Source organism: Leptinotarsa decemlineata, unplaced genomic scaffold (assembly GCF_025532065.1).
Source record: "Leptinotarsa decemlineata unplaced genomic scaffold, Ldec_3_MD MMD2_tig00000505_RagTag_RagTag, whole genome shotgun sequence".
NCBI classification, from domain to species: domain Eukaryota; kingdom Metazoa; phylum Arthropoda; class Insecta; order Coleoptera; family Chrysomelidae; genus Leptinotarsa; species Leptinotarsa decemlineata.
This window is the reverse complement of record NW_027412549.1, coordinates 18,322,421-18,341,205: the sequence shown is the minus strand read 5'-3', so window position 1 is coordinate 18,341,205 and position 18,785 is coordinate 18,322,421. Positions and strand designations below refer to the sequence as shown.

General features: G+C 35.5%; 1 protein-coding gene across 2 annotated transcripts in view; it reads right to left on the bottom strand.

The window, feature by feature from the left end:
- LOC141479840 (uncharacterized) overlaps nucleotides 1–18,785 on the bottom strand; it is a 42,470-nt gene that overhangs the window by 20,784 nt on the left and 2,901 nt on the right. Inside the window, exons 1-5 of one of the 2 annotated variants that reach the window (XM_074174117.1) lie at nucleotides 8,225–8,375; nucleotides 7,500–7,607; nucleotides 5,319–5,473; nucleotides 4,613–4,928; nucleotides 2,484–2,564 (exon numbers count right to left, since the gene is read on the bottom strand). In XM_074174117.1, coding sequence (XP_074030218.1) covers nucleotides 2,484–2,564; nucleotides 4,613–4,928; nucleotides 5,319–5,473; nucleotides 7,500–7,607; nucleotides 8,225–8,281 — 717 coding nt within the window. In that variant the 5' untranslated portion in view covers nucleotides 8,282–8,375. Of the gene's footprint in view, nucleotides 1–2,483; nucleotides 2,565–4,612; nucleotides 4,929–5,318; nucleotides 5,474–7,499; nucleotides 7,608–8,224; nucleotides 8,376–18,785 lie in introns of those variants that run through there. The other variant, XM_074174118.1, reaches the window with a different exon arrangement.

Sequence of the window (18,785 nt, the reverse complement as noted above, 5' to 3'; positions counted from 1 at the left end):
ATGCCAAAGATGTCTACAAAATCATCTCAGTTATTATTAAAAAACTGATTATTTTTGAAAACTTTGCCACCCTGTACCTCAAAAGTTGAGGCGTTTAGGACATACGTCCATAGGAAGTTTTTTTCTTAAAATGGGTCTAACAATTACCTCCTCAAATATTAGCATGTGTTTAAGGAACACCCTGTATACCAGATCTCTTCCCTTTGTCTAATTTAGGTTTGGCATTGAATAATCTGTTTCCTAAATTTCCGTTGGATGTGTAGGATGTTTGTGGATGGATATATATATATATATATATATATATATATATATATATATATATATATATATATATATATATATATATATACACATAGACTTGGACCTGGACCTGGACACGCAATATGTAGACGTGTATATGAGAGAACACGCAGAGAGCGTGTTCGATAGAATCAGATCGCACAACAACCCAACGCTACGCGATCTACACGATGCGTTGAACATGGATGACCCCAGGTTCCGAGAAAGGGACAAACATCCAAGTCCGACAAAGCAGAACCAAAGACCGCCCCCACGAGTCGCCGTAAGGCGACTCCGGTAAGCATAACTAATCAGATTTTCTTTTAGCAAGTTCACCGCAGAACAAATCGACCTCGATTCTAGAATCCTTAGACTCACTGAGGAACGCCCAACATTAATAACAATAGCCGCCGGTTAGTTTTTGGGGGCCCCCATACAAAAATTCAGTTAGGAATAGTCATGACAAAACAATTTTTACCGATCGCGAAAGAATAGCACCTAAAGGCTGACTTTCGACCAAAAGAGGTCGGATGTCAATCTTGCTGAAGTGCCCATCAGTAAGTTGAGGACCGCTCGGTGAGCGGGGGTGGATGGAGTGGGGTAGTAGGTTCTCCTCGCTAAATAAATGGGGGGGGAAGCTCCTACTTCAGGGCACTCAACCCGGGAGGGGGCATGGGGGGCGCTGTATCTCGTGAACTAGTAATCCTACAGAAAATTTTATGAGACAATTCAATTTCAATCTTCTACAATTTTTCGTTTTTACTTTTATCGTAAAATGGAAAATAAAAAAATTATAAACAAAAATAACTTAAAAATTTTCAACAAATTTTCTTTCGGGCGTTATAACTTTTTTTGGTCATTTTACAATAAAATAACATCAGAGCGATCTTATAGATGGTTCTTCAACGAATAATGTTCACCACGAATGTGGTTTAATTACTTTATCAAGGTTTTACAGCGCTCCGAAGTTGACCGGTTTCTTGAATACAGGAATACGATAAAAACAAACCATTACGTTTTGTTTTCTATTTTATATTTATTTATTCATATAATTCATCATTTTCTTAAGAATCATATGTTATTATTAATTCATTATCGACTCTTTTTCTCACCACCTATGAGGTCTGAAGACGCATTTTTTTATGTGGTATCTCCAGTAGGCCTAATCCACGGACAATTTCTAGGCGAGATGATATTGAACATAACTATATATTTAAAAAGTTGTTTTCCATCTTTTTTTTCATTTTCTTCGATTGTCCAGGCTGTGGATCAGGATCTAATACAGTCTCCGAACCGGATATAACAATGTCAGGTCAGACAATTGCGCTTTCTGCTTCGATAAGTTTGTTAGGGGTTAAAATGGAGACCAATATGTCTTGGCACAATCATGTCGATGGAATTTCAAAGGCTGCTTCTCAAAAGCTTGGAACACGCTTTCGAACCAGAAAACTGTACACACCTCAGCAACTTGTGATGCTTTATAAAGCTCAGTTCAGACTTTCTTTGGAGTATTGTTCTCATTTATGAAGCTCTGCCCTCAAACATACCCTGAGGTTGCTGGATTTCATCCAGAAAACAGCCATCCGCCTGATTGGAGACGATAACATCACGTGCAACCGTGATAGTCTGGAACATCGAAGAAAGGTTGGAGATTTGTCTTTCTTCTATAGATACTTTCACGGGAGGTGTTCAAGTGACTTGGCACATTTGATTCCACCAAGAGCGGTACATATCAGAAATACACGAAGGACTGTGGCTGCTCATTGTTTTGAAGTTCAACTCAGTACTCCTCGAACTTCACTGTGAGCCGCTCTGTGAGCTCCTAAAGAATTTTCTTGTAGTGCTTGTGTTTAATCCTTAAAAAAAGTATTTTCAGTTATTTTTGTTTATAATTTTTTTATTTTCCATTTTACGATAAAAAGTAATAGAAATAAAGTTATAGATAATTCAGCTTGCTACAAATAATGTTTCTTAAAATTTTCTGTTCGCTAGTTTATGAGAAAACCTTTTCTATCCCTTTTTTCAACATGTCGGCAGGAGGACAAGGGTTTTGTGACCCTTCCTACACGTCCTCTGAAAAACGCAACCTTTAATGTGTATTTTCAATGGACTATATTGATGCAGTAGGATTTACTAAAGAGCTTTGTTTATTTGACTCCAAACATGTCAATATTTGAAGATACTTTGGTAGTCTATTAACTCACCGTTCTGTAATCATGTCTCTCGTCGGCGATTGCATTAACATCTGCGCCATATTTCAATAAAAGTAGCACAGCTTCCATTCCCTGTAAATAAATATGAAAATAGAATAACAGTAACCATCATAAAAAATTCCACGAAACATATATTTTAAAAGTATAGATGTATAACACATTTATATAGGTAGATCTAGATTGTCAACGAAAGAAGACTTCGATCCAGACACAGAAATTACAGAAATCAAATATAAAAAAAACTTGAATTTAATATTGCAATTATATTTTGATTCTCTTTCAATTTGTCTTTGTGCCAGTTTATGTGTTTGTTTGTAAGTATTTACATTTCACGAAAAAAGATCAATTAATATCCATCAAACTTTTTTTGCTGCATCCACTACCTAAATCCTTTAACCGCTGCTTCGTAGTCAGTAATATAATAACTAACACATACAGTAAGCGCCAAACGTGACGGCGAGCCCGCCCCAATGCGCACAAACTCATTTTCAATGTAACCTCCACTAGAGCTCTTGCAAGACATACAAATGCTCTATACAGTGGCGTATCATTACTTATCTTTCAACAGTCATATTCAAAATGTTTGTCAAAAGTTGAACTCAGTGTTGTATTCAATGAGAGGTATTGGTCAGTATGTTGACACAAATGTAAACCGAATGGTCTATCATTAAAATTTTGAATCTGTTTGTAGGTATGGAATTATTTTTTATGGAGGTACTAGAAATGCAGAGCAAATTTTAATTTTACAGAAGACAGCCTTAAGAACTATGCTGAAACTAAACTCAAGAGAATCATTTAGAGGCAAATTCAGTAGTATTAAAATACTTACATTTATAGGAGTCTATATACAGAAACTCTTATTATTCCTTTTTAGAAACAAACATCTTTTTGAAAATTGTCTACCACAAAATGTATATAACACTAGAAATGTTGACTATGTATACCCAAAACAGTGACTAACTGTTACAGAAAGGAGCCCTTTCTATCAAAGCATGAAAATGTTCAACAAACTCCCCACCAGCATTAAACAAATAAATGAACTTGATGAATTCAAAAAGGGAATTCATAAGATTCTAATGAATATAGAACTTTATACTATTGCTGAATACCTCAGCCATACTGTCTGACATAATCCATCTCACTCGTGACGTTATTTCTATTTCTGTATCTTTTTACTATTATTCTTCAGAAATAAAGATATTATTATTATTATTAATACTGTTGGCGTTTGGCATTATCTGAATAATTTGTGTTGTTTCTGATAAAATGGCATCGCCTAACAAAAAACAAGTCATCCAGAGTGTATCATTATATAGCATTTTAATTAACTATACCACTACCTATAATACTAAATAAAATATGAAAAGAAATTGCAAAAGAAACCATGTTCCATTTGCTACCCTAATTAAAACTAATTATAGGTATGTACGACACTGGCCGGCAAGGGACTTATCGTAATCCAATAGTATTTTAGTTAGGAGAGTCTATACCTAAGCGATGTTTGGTGCTTGCTATAAACTGATTGATTTTTTTATATTCCAAAACACGGTAAATACAATTTGTGTTATGTTCAAGGTGGTGAGGATTATTCAATTCTAGCTGGTATCTTTAGTATTTCATAACATGCACTACATTCTGGTCTGTTTCCCGTATTAAAAGATAGAAGTTAATAAAATGAGAATGTCCAACGAGGAGGCGACTCGTGCTTTTCTAAAGAGGTTTTTTGGTGAGTTAATTTTGTCAGGGATGTTTTGGATGTTCTCAAATATCCTTTGACTCAGCAACACATCGCTGTTTATCCATTTCATCTGCTACCTTTGCAATATTATCAGCAGTTTCATCATTAGTAACAATTTTTTTATGTGAAACATCTATAGTCGCACGTAAAACCGATTTTTTAGACCACCAAAATCCTATGGAACTGTATATTTTTCTGACTCATTTCATCAGTTGATGATTTGTTGTTGTGGTTTACAAAAGTGTTTCATCTTTGTTCATTTTTTATCATCAGTGCAAAAATAATTGATTTATTGATAGTAATAATACCATTCCTCCTTATACTACTACGTCAAATAGTTTTAAAATGCAAACAAGCTAATCTAAAATTCAACAGAACATACCTGCGGTTGCCTAACAGCCTTCATCAATGGAGTCAGTCCGGATCTATCCCTACTATCAGGATGGGCCCCAAACGTCAACAGCAGTTCCAGAAATTCCAGATCCGTCACTAGATTAATTTCGGCCCCAAAGAAGTACCTTTTATTCGGGTCGGCCCCGTGTTCGAGCAGCATTTTGGCGATATCCATATGTTTGTTACGGATAGCCAATCTGAGGGGTTCGTCACATTGAGTAGTCCGAGGAAAGTCTTCATCCGTATTGGGTCTGTAATCAACTTTAGCTCCGGATGCTAGTAGAAGGCGAACTACTTCTGTGTATCTGCGGAAACAAAAGGTGGATATATTTTGAATACAGTTTCAGTCACAAAACATATTCACAATGAAATATAAACGGAAATAGTTCGACTATTGATCATTGGCGAAACTAGGGGAGTCTAGGGTGGGTCTAGCCCCCCTGGAGCAACGGTTAGCTCCCTTAAAACCAATCTATGAAAGAAATTCATGGTTACTAGCACAATAATAAAACTACACAATATTATAGTGTACCACTTGCGGTAACTCAACTACTGTCCCACCAAATCAATCATAAAACAGAACAAATATTCCGGCCGAAAATATGAAACTTGGGTTCCCAATGTTTTTCCGCCATCAACATGTATAAAATATTTTCCTAGCTAAAAATATTCCACTTATTTCCAAAAACACTCACCCATGCTCAGCAGATAAATGAAGAGGACTGTAACCACATTCGTCTGTTGCATTAACATCACCACCTCTTGTCAATAACAGCTGAGTTGCCTCGTAGTACCTTTGCCAAACTGCATAGTGTAGTGGCATTAGTCCTTGAGTAACAGGTTCGTTAACCTAGAAATAAATCATTACTACAGTTTACCCTTCGTCCTAAATTACACTCTAGGTTGATGTCAAATTTTCATATTCAAGTAAGATTCTATTGGGAGATTTTCTCTTATTGGAGCAAAAGTCATTTTTTTAGAAAAAAACCAGGGTTTTTAAAATTTAGTACCTTTTATCAGCTCTATATTCTGAATATCGAAGTTCTTTTTTTACCTAAAGTAGATGTATGTTGATGACTTCAACTTAACTATCATTTGCTATTTCATATAAATACATAACTTACTATTTGACGGATATAGCAGTATGTTATGTTTTGGTATCACACTCGTTTGTTAATATTTAAAAGAGTTCATATTTTCTACATTTTGTCGAATCCCCCTCCTGACATTTTGACATAAAATATCATTGAATATCTAGGGTTAGAAACGAATAAGTAAATTATTTTTACTGGATTTGGGCTTAAATGAAGTAAGCAATGTGCTATCTAGTTCTTGAAAATTTGTTAATTTAATCGTATGTTATGCGGATTACCATCAGTAATATCATATTTTTTTATAATGTTCGAAATTCCTATAAGTATAAAACTATGGAACTTCATCAAAAACCTGGTGAATTCCATTAGTTCGGACTTCCATTGTCTAATATTGTATAAAATGATTTAAAATCTCTGAAAAAATCAATAATAAAGAAAAAATAATAGCAAAAAAACCCTGAAATGAAATAACAGTGAAATAAAATACAAGTAAAAATAAAACAATTGAACTAAAAATAAAAAATTAGGAGATTCCAATCCAAGTTACTTCACGACCTTTCGATTGTTAGTATCCACAATCATCTTCGGGTGATGACTGGACTAATTCCTCTGAGAGATGACTATTTAAGGGTCGTTTCAGGTTTTTTTCCTTAACATAATTGTTATTTTCAGCTATTTTTTTTGATTTTTCTTTTTTATTGGTTCTTTCAGGGATTTCGAATTATTTTATATAATATTAGACAATGAAAGTCCGAACTAATGAAATTCATTATGAAACATTGTCAATCATCTTCAAACAAAGACTTGATGATCGACAATATAACTTGTTCGTATTCCTATACTTTCATCCCACTCGTACTCAAATCCCTAGGTGTGAATATCTATTTCGACTAATTTCCCATTTTCAGAATTACACATTCATATGTTACAAAGATGTCTTTTCCAAGTTCAAAATAATATCATTTTCTTCAACGATATTTCTCCATTCTTTATACTCCATCAAGGATCTTTCAAGTCGTTAGGTTTTTCAATCCAATTCAATTCAAAATGTACTTTATTGTCAAAGAAAACAAATTCTTATTGACAAAGCATAAATAAATGAAATGAATCAGTCAATTCACATCAGTGAATAATAACATTTTATTTAAGAAAAAACAACGATAAAAATAAAAACAACAATAAAAATTAATTGGCGCTCCAGGGCGACTTCATTGATTCCAGTGGCGCATTTGCTTTTTTAGCTGCAGGAAAACCCGGAAAAACCTGCAGCACCACATCATCTGAAGATCTTGATCTTGAATTAATTGAGGTAAAAATGGAACAATACAGGGCCTAACACTTACATGTAGGTAGGATATAAGATTCTACAAAGCAGTTAAGAATTCATTTACATGTATAAATAAAGTAAATCAGTCCATAGTCCATTTAACCTCAAAGGTTCTGGTAGTCAAAATCTGTCTTCAAGAAATTCTTTCAAGCTATAATATGCTTTCGCGAGTAGATGATTGAATATCTTCCGACTCTCAAATATTATAGAATTTTTATTTAATGTTGAAGTTTTCTTATTTGAATTAGACATACTGTTTCTAGAATGAAGATGCAGAAGATTGTTAGTATTTGTTTAATCTCTAGGCGCTGTCAAATAAAAATTCTTTGAAATGTAAGCCACAATGAAATATTGAACTGTTTGCTGCAGCAAACCATACCAAAATGAAACCAGTTCACGCTAAAATTTTTTAAAGAATACTAACCTAGAGAAACTAGAAATGAGACCTTTCTTACCTTAGCTCCACATGCCAGGAGAATTCTTATTTCGTCTAGAGGAACCATCCTTATAATCGAATCGGCCAATTCCCTCTGCAGAGGGTTGGTAATGCATTCCGTTGGCATCTGAAAATAAAGAAAACCATAGGTATTTTGAAAATTATTATCGATTTTAAGAGAATTTACGTGAAGAACACTATCTCGAGAGAAAGCTACATATATTTTTCCGTAGCTCTAACAAACATACAAATTAATTTGGAGTTCTACAAGAATGAGAACTAATGAAACCTAGTTATCTATAGAAACCTTCATTTTGAACACCTGCGTTTAGCCCCTGTCATTAGTTTATTAACTGTTTGAAAGCTTGGTTCTCAACTGGTGCCGATAGTTGCTTCATATGGAATTTTAATTAAAAATGTCTGACTTTCCTGGATTTGATAAATTCTGAACATTGTTTCTCAATCATCAGAATGAAGATAAACACGTCTGTCGATAGTCAACAAACCAATTGAATAAATTCCACATTCCCCAAATTCTGATGAATATTAGTTGTTATTTCCAATAACTAAAATCTTATTAATAATATTTCAAGTCATTAATTTGTTCTTTGTCTACCCCATAGACATGTTATTTACAATTACATTCATTTTAAATAAAACAATCTCGTTTTACAAATAATTCATGAAGTTATTATTGAAAACGAAAAACAGCATTCAACATTCATTTCATAAAAATGTACTCACACAATATTTTGTCAAATAATATATGTTGTTGTATAAAACTAAATCGAACAACATCATCGCTTCAGTTCAGAGAAACAGTGCTAAAATTGCAGTGTATTCAGCCTATGAGAATAAATGTATCAACACTTGCCTTTTGTCTATATTTAGATGAATATGACGTTTTTTGTACACAACAACAATGCTGATCCCTATCAAGTGGCATGGCGCAGTATAAACCGTGACTTTGATTTTTGGTCACATGTCTAAGGAATCTGTATCGGGAAGTAACGTGAGCAAATCAGGTGATTGCAGTAGTTTTTATTCTTTGGAAAAAATGTTTTGGGAATGAGTCAATGTCTGTGGAGTTTCATAGTTTTTTAAAACCAATAAATTACTCCAGATCAATGGAGAATCGTCGTAAGTATAATAATGGGGAACTAGGAAAAGTTACTGCCTGAACTCATGAAAAAAACTCGAAGTAGTTTCCAAGACACTTGTTTAATACCACTACACCCAGGGCGATCGCTATGGCCACCTGCTTTTTCAACTTGGGAAAAAGTTGGGAAATTCTGGCCCGTAAAGATAGAAAAAATAATAGTAAAAAAATTAATAAAAATTTAAAAAATGAAAATGAGAGAAAAGAAAGGGAGAGGTAATAAGGAAAGGGAAAGAACCAGGAGAAGGTTGGGATTTCCCAACATGCATATCTTGGATATTCCATACTTTGAAATTCTGAGTTGTTTGAAAACTTCAAAAAAGTTTAATTTCTCCCAAGTAAGAGAACAGTCCACAAATTTTGATGTGACAGTTTTACAAAATTCCCAACTTTTCGCTGTTTTTTCGACTTGGAAACAATATTATTTAGGTGTCGTTTTCTTTCACTTGTATTGAATATCCCTATACATGGTGGAAAATTTGGGGAAATTTGAATTCCCTCCCCCCTGGTTTTTCTTTTCGCTACGGCCCTGACTTCACACTTTATAGTAAAGGAATCACGTACTGATATTCTGAAGCATCGCGATAAAGCATAGAAGTCAAGAATTTTGTCGAGTTGGTAAATTTTATTGTTGCACAAGATTACTAGTATGAAGTATTACTTTTCATAATGAACACAAAACATCATTACACGCTATGATTAGTTTGAAAAATTGGAATGTATGTATGAGACCTTTGTAAAGTAAGGAATAAGTAAATTCGTTAAAATTTGAAAAATCTTCCTAGAAGCTTGCCCATGTTGACACTTCTAACAAAAAAAATGTGAACGCCTTTTTATCAATTACACCCAGTACTGTTCATGAGCTGGTTGCGAGAATTTCATAGCTTCTATCATATATCACCCATATTTGGAATAACGCAATCGAGAAACATGGAGAGTCGAAAGCTGTTGCGCTTGATATTGCTAAGGCCTTTGACCGTGTGGCATGAGGGTTTGCTAGCCAAACTTCGATGATATGGCTTGTTGGATCATTTTTGTGCATGGCTGTCCAGCTTCCTGAAACAACGTTTCCTGCAAGTGGCTGTCGATGGATATCTCTTGAATACTTTCACCATTAACGCTGGTGTTCCCCAGGGATCCATATTGTCTCCAACCCTCTTTTTATTGTATATCAACGACTTATTGGAAAAAACCAAGAATCCAATATATTGCTTTGCTGACAACAGCACATTCATCTCGTCATTACATTTAGAGCACATGTGCGGAAGCACATCTTCATCGGCAGCAGGAGGTTGAATATCTCAATGAAGATCTAAAAGTAATTTCGAATTGCCACAAAAACCCAGGCATCGGTTTTTTCCAAAAAGATAAATGTCTCCGAACCGGATATAATAATGTCAGGTCTTACAATTCCGCTTTTTGCTTCGATAAGTTTGTTGGGAGTTAAAATAGACACCAATATGTCTTGGCTCAGTCATGTCGCTGGAATTGCAAAGGCTGCTTCTCAAAAGTTTTGAACACTGTTCCAAACCAGAAAACTGTACACACCTCAGCAACTTTTGTTGCTTTATAAAGCTCAGATCAGACCTTCTTTGGAGTATTGTTCTCATGTTTGGAGCTCGGCCCCCAAAAATACCCTGAAGCTGCTGGATTCCAACCAGAAAAGAGCCAACCGCCTGATTGGAGACGAGAACATCACTTGCAACCTTGATAGTCTGGAACATCGAAGAAAGGTTGGAGATTTATCTCTCTTCTATAGATACTTTCACGGGAAATGTTCAAGTGACTTGGCACATTTGATTCCACCAAGAGCGGAACATATCAGAAATATGCGACGAACTGTGACTGCTCATCGTTATGAGGTTCAACTCAGTACACCTCGAACTTCATTGTTGTTAATTTGGAGAACGGCGTTTATGTGGAATATACTTCTTGAGTTTTTTCCAAATGGATTTTTCTCCAGCGATTCAAATCCAATATGAATCACAACTTTTGCACATGCATCGCTTTAAGAGCGCCTCAAGGATTTTCCTGTAGTGCTTATTTTTGTACTTAAAAAAACATACAAACCAAAAAACTCAACTATGCGAAATCTTCCATTCTCTATTCTCTAATCTCTTTGATTCTTTGGGGAAAAAAATTCCCTGTTTGGCCAATATAGAGTTTTGAGCAAGAACTACAAGTCAACTCATATACTCCTGATCTAACAGTGAAAATTTTCCGACGTATCAAAGATACCAGATATTTTTCAGTTTATTATATTTTTCAACATAAACTCCTTGTAACTACATACTTCTCCCAGCGATGCAAACATCTCTGTAACCCGTCCAAATAGTACACGGCGGTTTTCTTTACAAAATAATTATTCTCGAAGATGATTTCCTCTCCATTTGACGAAAATCTCCGTTCTCCAAGCGCAATTTTTAGATGCGGGATCAAAAAGAGGTCGCTTGGGTCTAGAAATGGTGAGAAAGGTGGATGGTCAAGCAGTTCAAGCCGTACTTCATGAATTTTCGTCATGGCAACCGCTGGTGTGTGAGACGGTGCGTTGTCTTGGTGAAACAGGATTTTCTTTATCTACAAATGTGGCCGTGTTTTTGCTAGTTCTGTTTTCAGCTAAGAGAAGTAGGTAATGATGCGTACTATACTCCTGTAATGGTTTCTCCTTTTTGAGGATATTCGATTAAACTAACTCCATGACTTTTCCAAAAAACAGTCGCCATCACTTTTCCAGCCGAAAAAACAGTTTTTGCTTTTTTGGAGCCGCTTCTCCTATTACAGTCCACTGTTTGGACCGTATTTTTGTTTCGAGTGTATAATGGTGTGCCAAATTTCATCTATAGTAATTCATCTGCACCAAAACTCGGATTTATTGCGCCTAAACTGCGCCAACAGAACGTTGGAAATGTTCACTCGAACACGTTTTTGGTCCAACGTGAGCAAACGCGGACAGCTTTCTCATGCCTAAAACACGTTCTTGTTGATATGTTCGTAACCTCTGCTCTCTCTCTTTCACTTCAATTCGGCGGTCGTCTAGCACCATTTGGTGAACTTTGGCGATGTTTTAGTCGATAGTTGAAGTTTTTGGACCTCCCGAACGTTAAACGTATCCCAAGTTTTACGGCCACGTTTAAACTCAGCTTTCCAAAATTTAACTGTACTAAATGATGTTGCAGAGTTCCCATACACAGAATTCAACTCATGTTTGATTTGCGTAGCCATATTGCTTTTCAAAAACAAATATTTAATGACTGCTCGAATTTTGTCCATTTTCATAAAAACACTCACATTAATTTTAGCCAAAATGGCTGAAACTTTGGTGAGTAACTGTCAACAGATGAACAACGAAATTCACTAGCTTTTATTTACGAGTGCTGCCATCTTCATGTTGAGATCGAAAACTTTCCGGACACCCTGCATCTTAAACTGAAGTTCTATTTTTCTTCAATAAATTTGCTCAATAAATGTCTTGTAACACACAGCATCGTTTCTTGAAGTTGGGTAGACCTGATCCATGGCCTGTTTTCGTAGTTTTTTGGAATGAATTCATTCGATAGTATTTACCTGGTAACCGTTGTTGACAGCAATTTGTTTGATAAATCTCAGCTCGCTCTGAAAATTACTTTCCGACAGTAGAATATTCATTAGTATGTGAGCATACTATTGAGAGGATGGTTTGCGGAAAACTGCAAAACCATGTTTATCATTGATTTTCATAATAGTCAAATCTAGATAATTTATTGAATAATTCATCCCCATTTCAGTGGTGAATTTTATTTGACGCGTGAATGGACTTGAAATATTCAACAAACTTGCCTACTTGCCTATTTGTACCAGTAAAACAGTCTAAGATATCATCTACGTATCTGTACCTGTCCAAAAAAAAGTTAGTTTACTAATTGTTATGGATTTCATTCTCTATGTTTTCCATGGAAATTTCAGCTAGCAAAGGACACGGCTGGTTTTCCATTATTAGTTATTCGCTGTATGAATATAACTTTTCATCGAATTGGAAATAATTTTGGGATAGACAAATAGTTGATCTGAAATTTCTTGTTTTATAAGAGGGATCACTTGGTTTTTGTCCAAAAGACGCTCAACCAGCTCACTTGGAAATACATTTTGGACAGCAAACGATATTAATTTAGCATTATCAGGAAGAGTTACGTTTTAATTATTAGATAGTTACTAACTGATATGTTTTATTGATATACTAAATCGCTCTTGAAATTAGTATAGGTTTGAATTAATTTCATGAAAATTTATGAAATTTTTACGGTTGAAGCCGTTACAAACGACACCACAGGTCTAATCGTGAATTTGGTTTTGTGTAATTTGATAAGAGAACAGTTTGGGTGGTTGTGGACTAATGATCACTGCCCTGCATTCATCACTTCCATTTATAACCAGCTCTATTTCCTATACCTCTTTTTGGTACAGATTTATAGGATCATTCCTCAGAATCTCGTAGCTTCCTGAATTAAGAAAATCTGGTGTTCTGCCTACGTAGGTAGTCTTTTTATATGACGCAATAACCGTGCTCTCGTAAAAATCACTTCATTATCATTTGCTTTTTGTTTAATTGGACTTGACTACTTTTCGAAACGAAGCATTTCGTGAAGAACAGCTGGGTATGTTAGAAGTCATCAACAAAAATAACATTTTTCGCTAATATTACAGCCGTTTGGCTTAAACATCTCAAAACAATGTATTGTGTTTTTATCTCAAAACGATTCATCATCACACACCCGAAAAAACAACTGTTTACTACATTCGAATATGTTAAAGTGTGCTGACTTTCTTTCAAATAATTTCGGCGTAGTTGATAGAAAATTCGTTAATAAAAATAAACAAATCATCTTAAAAATAACTCGGCCGGCTCGAATCTGTCGGTGATAGGGATTAATACGTTATATTTTAGGAAACGTTCAGCTGTTTATATTTTGACGCGAAAGAGCATAACAAAAACAATGCGCGTTGCAAAAAAATGGAATGGAACAAACAGTATGAAACTATTTTCCTTACTAACTATAATAAACTTATTTCAGTTTGAGTACGTTATTTACGACATGAAAACGCACTCAAATCAAAACCAACGCAATTCCGGAAACAAACAGTTCAAAATACTCAAACTCTAATAGAGATCAAAACGTATAATAATAATAATAATAATGATACCGCAGTCGCGTGATGGGTATAGAGGCTCCTGACACAAGGTGCAGGGCCTGCCGCGAGGCGCCCGAGACCCCAATGCACTTGCTATCAGCATGTCCAGCATATGCGGTCACGGCCTATATCCATCGACATAACGCAGCCCTTAGAGTGCCATATTATCATCTACAGCACTCTTACAGTATTGACGAGACACCGGTGTTACCCGACGCTCCGGGGGATATTGAATCCGTTGTGGGGAACGAGAAGTGCCGAATTAATTGGAACTATTCGTTCCAACCCTCAGGCTTATACAAGCTAATAAGCCTGATGTAGTCCTTCTCGAGAACCAGAGCAAAACTATATTTGTCGAGGAGTTTTCAGCTCCTGGCGAGACGAATATCGTCCGGAAATAGGAGGAAAAACGGATAAAATATAAAGATTTTCTTTTCTAACTCCGCAGACTCTATTCAGATCACTCTGTCAAGATGGTTGTTCTGATTACACAACATAACAAAGTTTCTGTTTCGGGGTTGAAATTAGATGATTTTAATGTATTTCCACGTGTTAAAACCGAAAGTGGCCATAAAAATTATATATTAGCTCTTGTTTTCAAGATTATCGTGTGAAGTTGATTTTTAAATTAATTTAAGTGCTGATCTGAAATGCCTCGAAAGTGTGTGAATTCTGTCGATAGCTTTTGCTATATATGTGGTGAAATAACATTTAAGCCTCAGAAACGTAAAATGACACCTATCGTTAAGACAGCCTATGAACATTATTTTGGTTTGAAAGTTGGGGACCAAAATAAATCATGGGCTCCTCATATATGTTGTAATTCTTGTTCCGTCATATTGCGAGAGTGGCTGAAAAATAAAAACCGGGCAATGGCTTTTGCAGTACCTATGGTTTGGCGTGAGCCTACCAATCATACAGACGACTGTTATTTCTGCTTAACTCCTCCCATTAAGCAAGGTTTATCTATGAAGAAAAGAGGAACGGTTAAATACCCTAATCTCCCATCTGCTCTTCGCCCTGTACCACACTCAGACAATTTGCCAGTCCCTTCTCCACCCCAAAACTATGAAATTTTAGAGGAAGGTGATGAAGACTGTTTAGAAGGAGCAACCCATCCTTCTACATCCTATGACCCTGATTTTGAGGTAAGCGATAGGTCTAGTGATCCGCACAGAATTAGTCAAGCAGAGTTGAGTGACCTTACAAGAGATCTTCGCTTGTCTAAGGAAAAGGCTGAGCTGTTAAGGTCAAGACTACAACAGTGGAATCTTCTAAAACATGATGTGAAAATATCTCAGTACAGACAGTGTCAAAAAGATTTGCTTCCTTTTTTTGAGAAAAAAGAAAACCTCATAGTTTGTTCTGATGTTAATGGTTTGATGGACTGCTTGAATTTGGATCACACTCCATCTGAATGGAGACTGTTTATAGACTCTTCAAAACTAAGCTTAAAAGCTGTACTTCTGCATAATGGAAATCAGCTACCCTCTATTCCTATAGGTCATGCAGTTCACATGAAGGAAACGTATATAAATATGAAAACACTTCTCCAATCAATCAAATATGAACAACACAAGTGGCATATCTGTGGTGACCTGAAAGTCATTGCTTTACTCCTAGGAATGCAATTAGGGTTCACCAAGTACTGTTGTTTTTTGTGTCTGTGGGACAGTCGGGATAGAAAATCTCACTATGAAAAAATGAACTGGCCTACATGAGACCTAAACCCTAATGAGAAAAATGTAGTTTACGAGCCTCTTGTAGATCCTAAGGATGTTCTCCTTCCCCCATTACATATTAAGTTGGGACTAATGAAAAACTTTGTGAAGGCCATGGACCAGGAAGGACAAGCTTTTAAGTACTTGAGAGCAAAGTTTCCCAGGTTGAGTGATGCTAAAGTCAAGGAAGGCATCTTTATTGGGCCTCAAATCCGTAAAATCGTAAATGATCCTGCTTTTGACATGATTTTAACAGGAAATGAAAAAAGAGCCTGGGAAGCCTTTAAGGGGGTTGTACATGGGTTTTTAGGTAACAAAAGAGATGATAACTTCACAGCATTGGTTAAAGAGCTTCTTCAAGCTTACCACCAACTTGGATGCAACATGTCCTTAAAAATTCATTTTCTTCACTCTCATCTTAATTTCTTCCCACAAAACTGTGGAGCTGTGAGTGACGAACATGGAAAAAGATTCCATCAAGACATTGCCTTAATGGAACAGAGATATCAGGGCCGTTGGAATGAAGCAATGCTTGCAGACTACTGCTGGTCTGTGTGTAGGGATGCTCCAGAAGTGTTTTATAAAAGACAAGCTAAACGACAGCGATCTTACAATGAATCGGATGGACTTAATTGAAATTTGGTGGTACAAACTTCTTTTATTTGTCAAAACACTAAGAATAATGTTTTTTTTATTAATTTTGTACTTAAAATATTCTAAAAGAAACATAACAATATTGTTTTATGTACTTTCACTTTTCACGTATAGTATAACTACTCTTTAAGATTAAGTACTGTGTATCTCAAAAACCAGAGCTAATAAAAATTTTTCATTGTTATTTTCGTTTTTATCACCCCAAAATTAGTAGAAATTGACTAATTTAGTGTAGGAAACATTCAAAAAATATTTTTTGTTGTGTTGTGTTATTGGAGTTCTTGGTGGAATGATGTCCTCTCTACTCTCGACTCTTAAAATCATACCGGCTTGCCGCAATAAGGCAGAGATCTTAGCCGAACGGATGCAAAAGGCTGTCATTCTTGGCTCAGGGCACAAGATTCTCGGATCCAATGATCACTTACCCCACGGCGTGGGGAGCAGTCGTTGGTTGATAATGCTGTCGCGCCCTCCCGAATGTATCGGGGCTTCAGGTGATAGGGCCTGACCAGCGCACAATCCGTTAAAAAAATAATAATAGTCGTCAATATTACTTCCACATTCAAAAGAATACAATAAATATTAGATATTAATGTTTATACAGGATGTAAAAGAAGTACGTTAAAATATTCAAGAGACGTATTCCCAAGACAATTTTAAGAAAAAAAGTCTCTATAACTTTTGCAAAGAATAAGTTATTTGCACGAAATTTGGTGCCTGGGGTTTTTTTGACGTGGAAATCATAATTCCGTATTAATTTTCATGAAACATCTATCGCTGCGTACGTTATATTTATTTATTTCATATTGCCCTAACCTTTTTGACAGTAAACTTTTCATACTTTTCATGAAAAAACCTAATTTCCACATCTTTTCCAAGTAAAATAGGTAGCCTTCCGCAACATCGCTTGAGGTGATCGTTTTCGAGATATTTACAATTTTCTACATCGATACATATTACTTAGCTCCTAGGGCGCCAAGTGATTAATCTTCCTCTTGAAGATGGTCACTTGGTGATCGAAACACGTGTCGAGGTGTTGAAATAATGGTTTGGTGTTGGAGTAAAACTCCAGTAATATTCATTACTACACCAAAAGTTCTAAATAGTGCATCACAAACGAACAAAAAAATTCAATTTCAACACCCTGTATCTCCGAAAGGAAGCATTTCCGGACACAAGTTATTATAGACTTTTTTCCTTAAAATTGTCTCGGAAATACGTCACTTGAATATTTTAACGTACTTATGTTTCACCCTGTGTATGGAAGTTTATTTTCTGTTGTTTAAACACGACAGAAAATATTCTTTCGCTTAACCCTAATAACCCTAAACAAACCTAGGTAGTACCTAATACAAAGAAAAAATATATTGTAAACACTTGAAAAAAACATTCTTATAAAATTTTAGATTGTAAAATTGTCTGAATTTGTTAACATTTTGTGTTCTTATAGTACCTATTCAAAACTGGATTGCATAGAGAATATATTTGTTAGCCAAATGACCGTCTAAAGTCTAAAATATTCCGTTCTAAAGGGAGGTACAGTTTTGTTATTATTTTATTATAAAGAATAACAGCATGATGTTTTCTTCTATTATCCATATTTAATACTGTAAATTAATCTCAGACATGAGTTGAAGTATCCGTATCTTGTTCTTATAAAGTGTTGTTAAATTAGGACAGTAGAGAGAGTCGGCATAATTTAAGGCTGATAAAACTAGCGTTTCACATAATGATTTTTCAACTTGAATGGGCAGCAAATGCCGATTATTAAATGTCATTATCAGATTACAGTAAACCCGTTATAATTGTCTAATTATGTGTTTTTCAAATCTCAAGTCAGTGTCCATAATTGATCCTAGGTTTCTTGCTTTCTTTACCATTTTCAGCTGCTTATTATTTGCCGTAATATTGAGAGTCCTCTACTTTTTGACACTGATATCTCCTTCCAAACAACATAAATTTTGACTTATCAGGATTAATAAGAAGGCGAAAGCCTCAAGATCATTATTAATAAGAAGAAATGCATGCATCCACCATATGTGAAAGGAAACTATGGTAAAGTTGGGTATTATCAGGAAATAAATGAATATTGCAGGCTTTTTCCCAATCAACAGCTGGGAGGAGAATATATAAAACAGAAGAGGCCCCAGTATATATCCTTGCGGAATACCTGACTTCACTGTTGAATATTCAGAGCTTTTATCTTCGAGAACAACTTTCTGCTGTCTATTTCTTGTGATGATTGCCTATTAACACTCGTGAATTTTCTGAAAAACTTATATCATAACATGTTTAGTAACAAATTGTAATGAATTGTGTCGAAAGCACGATTAAAATCTAGTAGAACTAGCAGTGTGCACTAACCTTGAACAGCAGCTCTCAGGATATCGTTGTAAATCATGCCCTAGAAAAAATAACGTTCGCCGCCACTTGCAGCCATAAACCAATTGTGATGTAGCTAAGGGCGCGCGAATATGTTCGCTGCCGTTCTAGATGTAGCGAGAATAATGCTACCGATATCGACGGAATTCCGGCAAATTTTCTACCACTTTCCTTTACGATATATAAACGCTAGCCGCGAGCATATCGACACAGTCAAGTGGAA